We start from the raw sequence: 13,573 nt of genomic DNA on the forward strand, positions 1-13,573 counted from the left end.
GTGATCAAGGTGCCCACCAATCAGTTGTTCCTTTGATTTTTATTCTGTGTTGTTAGGTAGTTCTCACTTGAAGATTTGCTGCTCGATGATTACCTATTAGGAGTTTTCTCACATCTCTGTTCTACAATCTTTTATTCTCTGATTTTCCGAGGATCTCATAAGAACTACTCCTGCTACAGAGCAATACATGCCAAAACAGAAAACTTTTTTCATACTTCTATATTTGTTATATTTCCAGCTGAAGTGTGGTGATTGTGGACAAGTTGGTCATATGAGGACCAATAGGGAATGTCCTCTATAGCTGTGTTGTTAGGTAGTTCTCACTTGAAGATTTGCTGCTCGATGATCACCTATTAGGTGTTTTCTCACATCTCTGTTCTACAATCTTTTATTCTCTGATTTTCCGAGGATCTCATAAGAACTACTCCTACTACAGAGCAATGCATGCCAAAACAGAAAACTATTTTTTTTTATACTTTTAAATTTGTTATATTTCCAGCTGAAGTGTGGTGCCTGTGGACAAGTTGGTCATATGAGGACCAATAAGGAATGTCCACTGTATAGCCAGAGTGGTAAGTTACCTCCAGTCCAGGTTGCCATGACAGATGAGCAAATCGAGGAGGAACAACAAACACTTCAGGAGGATGATCTCATCAAAGTGGAGGGAACTAAACTTAAACTGTCCAAGAATCTTCTACAACAGTAAGTTATTCTGTGGAAAGCAGAGTTTTTTTTTTCTATTCACACATTAATTAGGTCATTTAAAGTTAATTTTTAGGTCTAATGGTGTTATTAAATATAAATCTATGAAGGAAGAAGGCATTATGTTTTACTTTTTTTATTTGCCCTGAAAAGCAATTGTTCATAGCTAGAAAAAATGATGAAGAAGGTGCCTGTCAGTCTTCTTTTGTCCGTCAGTCTGTCACACACGTTCATGACTTCTCTACCCTTATAGATTTTGAAATAATCTGACGGTATCTTGATGACTCACAGATCAAGATTATGTATCATTCTGCACTGTTGAGTTTGATGGAAGTACAGGCCTTAGACTGGTGCTTCTCTTGACCATTTTTTAAGTGCTTACAGATTGAAAAACACACTTAATTTTGTTGATATGTAGTACTTACAATGTAGAGCTTTACTGCTTATTTGTCAGAAACATTTGATTGACAGGCTAAATATGGACTTACAATGTTTTTGTTTAGTGCTGAAGAGGTGAAGAGGAAAGCTTTAGTTCTGAAGTTCCCCAAACAGGCCATGAAATCTGAGAAAAAGAAGAAGTATAGTACCATTATACAGAATGATTACTTAAAGGTAAATAATTAAAATATTTTATTTTTGAGGTTTATTGGTTAAAGATTAATGTTCTTTGATTATTCTTACTACCAGATATCTAAGGCTATTGCTGCGATACTAAAAAAAAATAGCAGCAGCTTTCAATGATAATATTATGTAAAATCAACAATGACATTGCTGGTTAATAGAAAACTGACGCTTTTGAATGTCCTAACTAAACATCACATGTTGTCTCAATTTCAAAACTGTTATTTTCTGTATATTCTTGCAATAACAAGATTTTGTGAAAAAATAATAGTTTATTTTTAATTTTTTTCCTTTTACATGTTTTAAATAATGTAAAGTCTTAATTCATCTAAGGATAAAAAAGTGAGGCTTGAAAATGTTTATATTTGGATGAATGTTACATAACAATAATTTCAGAGACCAAAACAGACATCTAACAGAAGGAGAACTGATCCTGTCATAACAATGTCTACAATATATGAACAAATCTTAAATGAGATGAGAGAGATGCCTAATGTAAGTAAAGGGTTGTAAAGATAAAAGGGGGAAGGGGAAGCAAAGTTCAGTCTTATTCCATACATAATCATGTAGATTTATACGGCAAAAAAATTTGTATACTGCTATGGGGCTGTTGATGTCAAGAAATACTTGGTTTACATGCAATGACTTGAGTATTATTCGATGGATCTCTATGAAATCCATTCAGCGAAAGGAAGGTTTGAAATAATTTTGGGATCTGAAGCTCCATTTGATGAGGAAACATGGGTAGAAAAAAAACAAGCATTTTATAAAACTTTGAATTCTTTGGATTCTTTACTATATTGAGTCTAAGCATGTATTTCAAGGTCTGATTTTGGGCATTTTATACAATTAATGTTTGGAATTTTTACAATACAATTTTTTATGTCATAAATTCTTTTTCAAGTAGTTTATACATATTGTTTTTACATCATTTTAAACACTATTAGTTAATAGAAAATATATATGTCTGTATGATTTTGTAAGATGACAGAAAAAAACGTTCATTGTAATAGGTTTGAGCTACCTTAAAGCTGCATTAGCTGTCATTTTCATAAACTTTTGTTTTCTGTTGAAATATACCTTAACTTTGAATTATTTCTACCAAACTGTACTTTTCCTGTATAAGTTCATTCAATATCCACAAATAAAATGTGTTCAATAAATGAAATAGGTGTCTATATATTTATTGTCTTGCAAGACAAAAAATCGACCTAGATAAATTGGTATGCATGTGACTTCTGGTGACCTTAATCCATGCATGTGCTGTAAGGGTCTCTTTTTTAAAAACACATCTGATTGGAAAGCGAAAGTGGTAATCAACGGCAAGGAAGACTGATGGATTCAAGCCATAAAAGACAAAAGTTCGAATATAACACAAGGATCCTTTTAAAATTTACGTATTGTGATATAATGTGGCACAAATATGGTCAGTAACTGTCATTATTTATTTGCAAACTAATCAAGAATAGATGAAATGAATTGTTAACAAGACACATGCTTACCTGTATACCCATTATTGTTATTTTTTTACCAAGGTTAAAGTATTTTTAACTCAGGTTAATGTCCTGTTGGCAATCTTCGGAAGTAATGGGGAAAAATAATTAGATCTGAGCTATCGATCTTCTTTGATTAAAAAAACTTGTTTTCACAATATTCTGAAGGTATTATCGACATTTATTGGATCAATTGCATTACTAAAAACTGATTTCATTTTATCAGCAAAATTCAGTAGAATCAAAACTGAAAAAATTTGACAGCTAATGCTGCTTTAATTTCCATTGGTTCTTTGATATGCAGAGTTTTACCATGTATTTCTATTTTGAGCTTTGGGCATGTTTTCAAATTTGCCCACATCAAATCCAAAGAGTCCATTATTTAACTTTGTTTACTTCAATTTCTCTGTTCACGTGCATTCTCAATCAGTAGCCTTTGCTATGTTAAAAATTCAGTTCCAATAACAAAATCATAGATCTATCAAGCTGTCCATACTTACCCCCATTGTCCAGGGTTCAGCCTCTGTGGTTGTATTCAGCGGCATACCATGGAGCCTTTGTTTTTATCGGATGTCATATATTTCTTTATTTTTTGTTAAATACAATATCTTTACTTCTAGCTTTTTACTACTTTCCACAATTAATTGTAAATTAGATCTAGGATAAAAAACCTTTTAGGGACAAAGATGTCTTAAATTTTACTGTAATCTGCATATGTTTAACTGTTATATTTCAGACACAACCATTCTTGTTCCCAGTCAGTTCTAAAGAGGTTCCTGATTATTACAAGTTTGTCAAGATTCCTATGGACTTACAGACCATCAGAGATGTAAGATTCTTTAAAAGTTTTATTGAAAATTCTGTATTCTTTGTGTTGTACTATCTTTTGCTACATTTTCAATGGACAAAATATCACTTAAAACATAACTCATGACAAAGAAATTTTACATTCCTTACAGTGTATTTATTTGATATTAGGGAAGGTGAAATTGACTTCTTGAGAAACTTGAAGGTTTAAAATAAATAAATAATTTATGTAGCCAGTACACATCTATATCTTGAATTTAGTAAAATTATGATCCAGGACATGTGTTGATTAGACAAAATTTCTTCTAAATATAATAGTGAGTTATATAACATGTTCATATACATGTGTGTGTGTGTGTGTGTATATATATATATATATTAACATTGAACACATTTTTGTAGAATCTACGGAATAAGAAGTACCACAGTAGAGAACAGTTCCTTGTAGATTTGAATCAAATTGTAGAAAACTGTAGACTGTATAATGGTTTGTATAGTAGTATAGTTAACTTCATGCACAAATTCAGTATTTTTGGAAATGTCTTTAATTAAAAATATGGACTTAAACGGAAAAAAATATGGACTTCAAAGAAATAGAAAGATGTTTTCTTTTATTTTCCTTTCCAAAAATGTTGAATTTTTCCATGAAGACATTTTTTATGTTCCTTGAAGTTAACTATGGTATATAATTAGCTGTAATAGATTAAAATATAAATACTTGTGGTTTAATTTCAACGATTTGGTATTCAAAGATGATAATTCTGTATTTTCATAGAAAACAAGAGATAAGTGTTAAATTAGGGAATAGAGTTAGTTTTCCCATGATCAAATGACCATTGCCTTGTTAAATGTCTTAGGTAGTTTACTGGACAGTTAGCAACAGGATTCTAAACCTTCCATCATTTCATAGGTAATTTAATCTAAGTTTGATAGAAAGTTTAAATCACTTTGTCAATTGTCCAGTTAACTACCTAAGGAAGGTAAATGTCATTTAATCAAGGGCAGAACAAATCTATTCCTTGAAGTAAACTTTATTATAATATTATCTATAAATGGGTTTAAATGTAAATACTGGGGATTTAATTTCAACAATTTGGTTATTAAACTTGATGATCTTTTATCTTCATAGAAAACATAGTAAACATGTACTATTCAATGGGCTTAACTTAATTTTTATCTACAGACATACCTATCATTTGTTCGAAGCATAAAATTTTCATTTGGAAGAAGTCATTATCTGATAATGCTTCTTTCAAATTTTTCCTCAAACTTATTTGACATATACAATAACTTTGCTCTGATTTTCCAGGTCCAAAGAGTGCTCTGACACTGACAGCTCAGTCCATGCTTGATCTATGTTTAAAGAGATTTGCTGAGGTAAATATATAAAAATGCTGTGAATACCTACATCTGTGTACTTGACAGTCTTCTTATAGAATGTTTATATTGGACAGCATTTTTTTTCAGTCTGTTTTGTTTTGTTTTGTTTTTTTTTATATTAGAAATCCAAGCATACAGGGTTTACTGTGAAAAAAATATAGACATCAATGAAAAAGAAATATAGAATCTACAATGATAATGTGTTAATTATGGAATTTCTCACATTGAGTGAAATAAATTTTATAGGTTTGATCACGAGGCTTGCTGAGCTATTCAAACTATAAAATTTATTTCTTAAGATGTGAGAAATTCATAATCAACAAACTTTGAGTGTAGATTCTGTTTCTCTAATGCCCTAAAAACTTTAAAAATACCCAAATATGAAAAGTGCATGAAATGTTATGATTCCGATTTGTAGGAAACATGTTGATGTCACACAAACGCAAACATTCCAAACAAAAGAAACCAAAAGCTTTCAAAGGATTTTTCACATCGAATCTTCCAGAATCCCTTTATTATTCTTATTTAATATAAGAAAACACCCAAATTATTTCATTTAACTGAAATGTAACTACAATGGCAATCAAGGCGATTCAAGATGGAGTCCAAGACAATCGATTTCTAAGCCAGTTTTTAACATTTTTTCAAGATTTCTAACAAAAAAGTCAGTAGTGATAAGAACATTTTTTTCCACACAGGTCAAGCGGTATGAAAATGGAAGCCAAATTAGGGAAAGATGTTTTCCTTTATCTTTTCTTTCCAAAAATATTACAGTTATAGAAAAAAGCTCGTGGCTATATAGTTTCTAGATCAAAGTTATGCACATACAATTTTTCATAAGAGGTAAGTATATGAATGTTCAGTTAAATAGATGATTATTTTTTGTTTTAGATGTTGGAATATCCCTCACTGAAAACTTCAACATTTTGTGTGTATTAACCAATCATTATTATTGTTTACAGAAAGAGGATAAGTTGATGAGATTAGAGAAGGCCATTAATCCATTGCTGGATGACAATGACCAAGTGGCTTTCTCTTTTATACTGGAGAGTATTGTTGGACAGATGAAAGCTGTAGAAAATGTAAGTCTGAAAGTAGGCAATCAAAAGGGTACAAACTACTCCTCTTAGCAATGACCAAGTAGCTTTCTCATTTATACTTAAGATTGGGAGTATTGTTTGAATGATGAAAGCTCTAGAAAATGTAAGTTGACTTGTAGGAAATACTCTTAGTATTTTATTCAGGTACTAAAAAGAAAATGAAAATGATATAATGGTAAAGTGAATGCTGTGAATTTAGGTTAAACAATAAAAAACTTAAAGGTAGCAAACTGCCCATTTTCAGATAAGTAGTAGATACAAATCTGTATAATTTCTCAGTTTTTCAATACATTTCGGCCTTAAATATTAACTATGTCTTATGTTTCAGTCCTGGCCATTCCATAACCCTGTCAATAGGAAACAGATTAAGGATTACTATGAAGTTATCAAGCAGCCAATGGACTTACAGTCAATATTGAAGGTAATTAATTTGGGAAACAAGTCATGAAAAACAATTCAGTAGTGAAAATTACCATCATTTCTGTTTCAACATATTTTTATTACATTGTTTGAAGATAAATAGTTGAAAAATAGTTAGATTGAATAAGGCCAGAGTTTTTTTTTCTAATGAATCGCATCCAAATTCGTCACAAAAATACTGGATTGAGTTTAACAATACTGGATAATAAAATTAGAATCAGCATGACGATTGTCTTCAGTACATTTGTTTGACAACTAAAACTTCCGGTTTGACTGAACTAATACCTTTTAGCATCTAAAACATGAATACTTAAGGCACTGTTTTCTGAGCTTCTACAGGTTTTATACAAGTTTGAGATTTAATGTTTGTTATCTCTTATTTTCGCTTATCCTAGAATTTGCTTTCCAGTTTGCTGAACTAGATAAAATTAAGAACTTTAGCTTGAACAAGTGGGGATAAAGCAGTCTTTTTATCATTACAGAAAGTACAGGGTAACAAGTATCACTCATGTGACCAGTTTATGGAGGATGTAGAACTGATTTTATTGAACAGTAGACAGTATAATGGTATAGATAGTAACATTACAAGGACAGCAGAGATCATGCTGGATGTTTGTAGGAAGGCATTCTCTGAAGTAAGATTTACTGCTCAAATCTGTTATTGGTTTACTTTAGTTATGTCCTGTCAATAGAGTTTTGACATAGCAGTCAATAGTAGTTAATTTAGATAAAACCTGAAAATCAATTACAAATGAAGTAATACATTCTTATGTCAAATAGAATAAACTTTAATTTTAAATTTTAAAAGCCAAAACATTTTCAAAGGGAACAGATATGGTGAAACTCTATAAATGCACCATCATATAACCCCTGTAAAAATAGAACCCTTTACACAGTCACATGACTTATTGTAGTTGGAAAATACTCTACACCTTCCTTTGAATTTTTCATAAATATAAATTGAATATAATATTTGTCTTTGATTATGCTAATGTATTAGGGGAGATATGTTAGCCTTTAAAAATGGAAACAAGTACTGTAAATATATTAGTGCTAATATTCATGTATTTTGTCTCATGAGCATATTTGCCTTGTGAAGGGAATAATGGAAAAAGCGTGAGCATTTCATAGTGTGAATAATTATTTTTGCAAGTTCTATTTTTCATCTGTATTTGTCAACCATGAAATAGTCAAAATTAGTAATCTAAGCATATTTTTTTTTAAGAATGAAGAGAGTTTATCACAGATGGAGAAGGATATACATGCTGCACGGGAGGCTGCATTAGATGCTGCAGAAGTGGACAGTATCATGACTGGTACTTCAGTCAACCAGGAAGATAGCTTAATTGGTTAGTATAGAGACAGGGTAAGCAGAGTTTGTGAAAACTTTTTTTCTGCTGTCGGACATAGGACTGACAAAGGCAAATGTTTTGTGATTGCCACTGAAAATTTGCTGGTCACATGTAATCAGACTTAACAAAATCTTTTTAACTGCTGTCAGTCATGGGACCAGCACAAGAAGTTGAAATGATGGTCCTACCCAAATTTTACCTGTCCGGACTGGCAGGAAAGGCGATTTTCGCAGACTCTGGGTATGATATCTTATCTGATAACTCTGAACAATGGTCATTTCATTCTGATTAATGTGGATATTATGAAATACTTTGATCTTAAATTCATGATTATTTTGCTATTTACTCTTTACGGTGTTGTCAATATTTTTCACTTTGGATCACATGTTTTTTTATTTAGAAAATTACAAAAATGAATTCTTAGTCATGGCTCCCTTCCATTGGAATTTTTGGATGTGCTAAAGTTTTTTGGTTAAATTTGTGTTAACATCTAGTGAGTACTCTGTATTATAATTTATTATGGAGAAAATGTCCTTCACCTTGAAGGTTGTTTAAACTATTTTTCTTCCTTATAACAGACAATGAGAGTGTAGATGATAGTATGAGAGAGAATATCACCATAGCTGAGGATACGATGGAGTCAGAATACATGAAGAGGTGGTCACTTAGTGATGGAAATAATTCTGGTTTACAGGTAAGCATAGAACATTGAGAAATTGCAGTACATGTAGTTTGTTTGATGATACAGTTGCTCACATTAATGTTCAAATTATTACCGTAACTGACAAATACAACATTCCATAAATAGACAAATTTAATGGGTCTATTGTTGTACATTTTTTTGTATATATTTTCTTCAACTTATGTTTTTTAGACCAGTGATTTCATAGCAGTACATTGAGATATTATTGCCTTATTTTTATTGTGATCTTGTACGTTAAGACCAAAATGCAGTTTTAATTTTCCAATATCAAGAAAAATCTGATGTTATTTATGGTAAGGATATATGGTACGTAAGTCACATCACATGACTTGATGGTTTTAGGAGAATGAGTCCCAATCTACCATTCTAATGCATGGAAACTTTTTTATTTGTTGATTCAGAATTTAATGTCTTCCTGTGTAACTGATAAACAGTGACAAATATATATTTCTACATGATGAAAGTGTTTAAAAAAGCAATAAAGAGAAGGTTTTGCATTTAAATGCAGTGTTTTGAGATCCCTGACATAAACAATAAAATGCAGATCAGTCTTCAGATTTCAATATATTCCACATAGGAAATTCTGGTAAGGAAAATGAAACTATAACGAGACTTAAAAACCCTATTGCAATCACTGTCAAATTAGTCAAAATAATCAAATTTATGAAACATTTGCGACTATGTCATTTACAGCATGAAGAGTATGATTCAGAGTTTGTTGATGTTGAAGGCGATGAAATGGAATCAAGTCAGAGGAGCAGATATACTTCTGAGGTAAGTTTAAAAAGGTAGACCTAGGGTAAAGGACACAACTCTTTCAAATCATTGGAACGTTTGTATTCATTTTACATCAATCTCATGTAAGCATCAAAGTCACTTGGACTGATTTTATTCTGTTTCAAATGAAAGTTTGAAAGGCTTTAGTAAAATTTAATATAATACAAACATATTACTGATTTCAAGAGTTATGTCCTTTACCGTAGGTCTACCCCCTTAATTTCAATTTATTTTTCTCATTCTGAACTTTAAGCTACTCTTGCATGCAACTATAGTTTTTCTTTTACATCATATGAATAGATTTATCAAGTTCACTTCTATGTTTAATCAGGAAAATAAATTCCCTCTGTTTTCACAGTTAAACACCATTGCAATTTCATTTTAGTTACCATGTAGTTAATGACAGTTTGTTAATATATTAGAAATGCTTTTTTATGAACCTATCATTCCACCCACAATTTGTAGGACCAGAGAGGAGAAGATGAGTCATTGGCTAAAGATTTACAAATCACACCTGATCATTCTGAGGCTTCAGGTAATTACACCATTGTCTTGGATTTCAAATTTATCTTTTAATGCTTTTCAAAAGTTTTATGATATCATTTATGTACATATATGTTTAAAATGGACTATTGAGTGTAAGTTTTTGTAAGAATCAGGCTAAATGGCAAAATCAGAATCTTGCATGTCAAAACCCAATAAATCTGACAATAAAAGAATGCTTTCTCAATTTGAAAAAAAATACTGATTAGATAATATAAGTACACTCAAGGATGCTATTTCTATTTGAACAAAAACACCATTATTTAATCTCAGCATCACTTGATTTACTCAGAAATTTTTCAATAGAATGTTTGAAAACTGAGGTTTTTGACAGAGTTATCTGCACTTGAAATGTTCATTTTAGTGCATTTTAATGAAATTATAACTCAATTTACCAAACGGACATGGAAAATCTTGTTTTTTTTCTTAGCTTTGATGGTGCAAATAGACAAATTAAACGTTCAAAATGTGGGTTTTTTAGACCATGTTTCACTCACTGCCTGATTCTTACACAGACTGACACTTAAACACTCACAATAAGGTATAAGAGAAAGGGCTCTCTTAATAGTATTATAAATTTTCTGCTTTCTTTTAGAAAGTTTGTTGTGAATGATAACTTTCTCATAACTGAATTCAACATGGAAAACATGTTTCCCCTGGGGGTAGATTTCACTTGCCACGAGTAACAGAGTTGGGGAATACTGGAGTCACGTAAATAAGGGAATTTAAATGAAAAATTGATGCATGTATGCTTAATATTTATACCTGCAGGTCAAAGTGATAATGAAGAGAAGATGGACATAAGTGGGGAGAACCAGTTCTATTCTGAGGATCAACAGCAGTATTTTGTACAACCTGGTGCATACCAGGTACCCGCTGTACAGGACGAAGACGAGAACAGCTTTGATCCATCAGACTTCTTCATGCATAGTGCTCTAGCTGATGAGGCCCAACATCGGCTACAACAAGGTGATATAAATGAGGATCTGCAGGTATCAGATTCTGATGAGGATGAAAACCAAGGTGGTAATGCTAGGAATGATAATGATGGATTTGATATTGATGAATTTTTGTAGTAAACATTTGAACACATGTGAAATGTCTTAACTATTTCATGTACATGGCAGCTGGATACCAGACAGAATCATATATTATAGTGCTATTGTGATAATGAAGGATCTAAAGTGAATGAAGTTCTTCAGTAAATGTAATTCACAAGTTGGAACTTATGATGTATAGTAAGATACTAATATTGTTATTTACATGTATGTAACTGCTTGTGCTACAGTCTTTACCTGGCTTGTCTGTTGGGGAAATAATTATTGCTACAAAGTTCTCCTTTAGTTCCCAGTATAATGATCAACTGTAAAAAATGAAGGTTGTGAAGTGAAGCAGAGATAATTGTAGAAAGCTTAAAGTGGCCTGTGCTGGACTTTATGTGCTCTTTAAGTGTGTAGCTGTTAAGGCATCAAGAAGATAAACATGCTTGTTGGTGTAACACACATTCTGAAGATCAAAGTCAGTACATGTACCAGGTTCAAAGTTCATACATGTACCATATTCAAAGTTCATACATGTACCAGATTCAAAGTTCATACTGTACTATATTCAAAGTTCATACATGTACTAGATTCAAAGTTCATACTGTACTAGATTCAAAGTTCATACATGTACCTGATTCGAAGCTCATACATGTACCAGATTCAAAGTTTATACATGTACTAGATTTAAATAGAACTAGGTTGAACTAATATGGTATGTGATAATATTACACCATCTCACCAAAATCAATAACTGAATTGTTTTTGTATGTTTCATTTAGTTACATACATTTAGTGATTTTAGTTACTTTATGTTCTTTGTTGTGTATGTCTGTTTTCCATGTCTGGTCTTTATTCCTGGATTGCATTCTTTTAATTACTTCTATAACCTTGGTTCCCTTGATTACTCTTTTATATGATTGTAAAACATTTATTTTAAGATTTTTTTTGCAAAAATGGTTGATAATGAATCAAAAAGGTATACAAAAATATTGGCGGATGATAAGTGGTGCGCTAAGTACTTAATCCCACAGCCTATATTTGGCGGAATATTTTTTGGTGTTTTTTCGGCAGGCTGCTAAAATAAGCCAAAATTTGCACCTTTCCAAAATCACTCACTGTACACAATTAATGATGATATATTTAAAATCAGGCCCTATTAGGAGCAGTGTAATTTGACTACTAAACATTGTATAGATTCATACTTTTGTTTTGTCACATTAAATTGTTCCTATACATTTGAAAGCGTAAAGTATAAGGCCATACAAAAAATGCCTAGATTCTCAGGTTTTTTTTTTAAATTAATGTGGGAAGGAGGCTTATTTTATTTTTTTTTAACAAAAGCAAGTTTTTTTTTGTTTTTTTTTTGTTGAGAAATTTCATTGAATTGAATAGTTCTGTAATCTTTTACAGGATGTTGAGAAGTTCCATGGCATTAAAACTTAACTAGAATATGAGATTTGGCAAGAAATAAGAGCCATCTCCCCGCCACGAGACATACTTTTGTTTTTAATGATCAATGTTAAAGAACAGCCTCATTTGCATCAAATTTTTCACCTTTCTGTCAAGCGCGTAGACGAATCCATTAACTAAATAAAAGTTGATTCTGGACTGGATATAAAAATCACAGATACAGGAGGGTTTTCTAGGGATGCGTCGGTGCCTGAGAATTTTTTTTAGCCCAACACATGTATGAAAACTGCTATGAATATGTATGCTTTGTAAATTTGTACATTTTTTATAAATAAAAAGAATAATGTTTTTTTTTCCCATTGCATCTTAGTCATGTATCTTCAGTTTTAATTTTGTTCCTTGGGTGACTGTAGTTGGAATACCATGTTTCTAGAGATTGATAAACTGACACAGACCTTTGCATCTGTTGTGAGTATGTCAATGTAAGTTGGATTGAAAAAAAGTCAGGATTCTATCAATTTTGTTGTCTTAAACAGTTAAGGTAAATAATGCTTATTGATGCAGCAAATCTATTATCAATTTATTAACCAGGATGAATGACCTGTTTTAAGTCTCACCACTTTCAGGTCAAATAGCCACCCCTCTATGTAGTACCAAAAGCACATTGAACGTAGATCTATGCATTGTAAGTGTATATTCTGTAGGGTCTTATATAGATATTGATGACAAAGAGAAGTTTTAGTAAATTCTGCTAGAAAATTATAGATATTGACATTTTTGTGTAAGTAATCTATTACAAAAATTTCTTCCTGTCAGAGACAAATGGGAGAAGTGAGCTCAAACAAGGAGAAGTGTTTGCTCATTCCCTCATTTCTCACTCTAGATTAGGCCTTGAATCTGCGTGTATGTTGATCAAAAGCAGTCAAAATAAAGCTCCGAATGTTTATGTTTACATCACATTTGTGATTTACTACGTAGAGAATGAAGACTTTTTTACGTTTGCCAATATGCTGTCAGTAAAGGTAGAAATGTGTATTTGCTGTATCTGTCATTCAAGTCAATGTTGTGAATAGTTTCTACAACCATCTTATCATTAGTATATTGATTTTGAAAGCCTTATTTTCCTTTTAATTTCGTAATGGTGTGCACCTTCAAAGTCTGGGAATTGGCAGTAATAATTTGAAAATTGACTTTTTTTACATGTGAAGTATGGAAACCTTAC

General features: G+C 31.5%; 1 protein-coding gene across 1 annotated transcript in view; it reads left to right on the top strand.

Annotated features, from left to right (window-relative positions):
* The window catches only part of LOC148604599 (transcription initiation factor TFIID subunit 1-like), a 36,260-nt gene extending 23,547 nt beyond the window's left edge, over positions 1-12,713 (top strand). The window contains exons 30-43 of the mRNA XM_088548261.1: positions 500-702; positions 1,206-1,314; positions 1,720-1,818; positions 3,553-3,645; positions 4,026-4,110; positions 4,933-5,000; positions 5,966-6,085; positions 6,432-6,524; positions 7,006-7,158; positions 7,749-7,872; positions 8,454-8,569; positions 9,272-9,352; positions 9,821-9,890; positions 10,670-12,713. Of these exons, the coding sequence (XP_088404387.1) occupies positions 500-702; positions 1,206-1,314; positions 1,720-1,818; positions 3,553-3,645; positions 4,026-4,110; positions 4,933-5,000; positions 5,966-6,085; positions 6,432-6,524; positions 7,006-7,158; positions 7,749-7,872; positions 8,454-8,569; positions 9,272-9,352; positions 9,821-9,890; positions 10,670-10,974 (1,719 nt within the window). The 3' untranslated portion in view covers positions 10,975-12,713. The remainder of the gene's footprint in view (positions 1-499; positions 703-1,205; positions 1,315-1,719; positions 1,819-3,552; positions 3,646-4,025; positions 4,111-4,932; positions 5,001-5,965; positions 6,086-6,431; positions 6,525-7,005; positions 7,159-7,748; positions 7,873-8,453; positions 8,570-9,271; positions 9,353-9,820; positions 9,891-10,669) is intronic.
* The last annotated feature ends 860 nt before the right edge of the window (positions 12,714-13,573 follow it).

This window comes from Perna viridis, chromosome 10, assembly GCF_037379345.1.
Source record: "Perna viridis isolate PV_CMFRI_1.1 ecotype Kerala chromosome 10, ASM3737934v1, whole genome shotgun sequence".
NCBI lineage: Eukaryota > Metazoa > Mollusca > Bivalvia > Mytilida > Mytilidae > Perna > Perna viridis.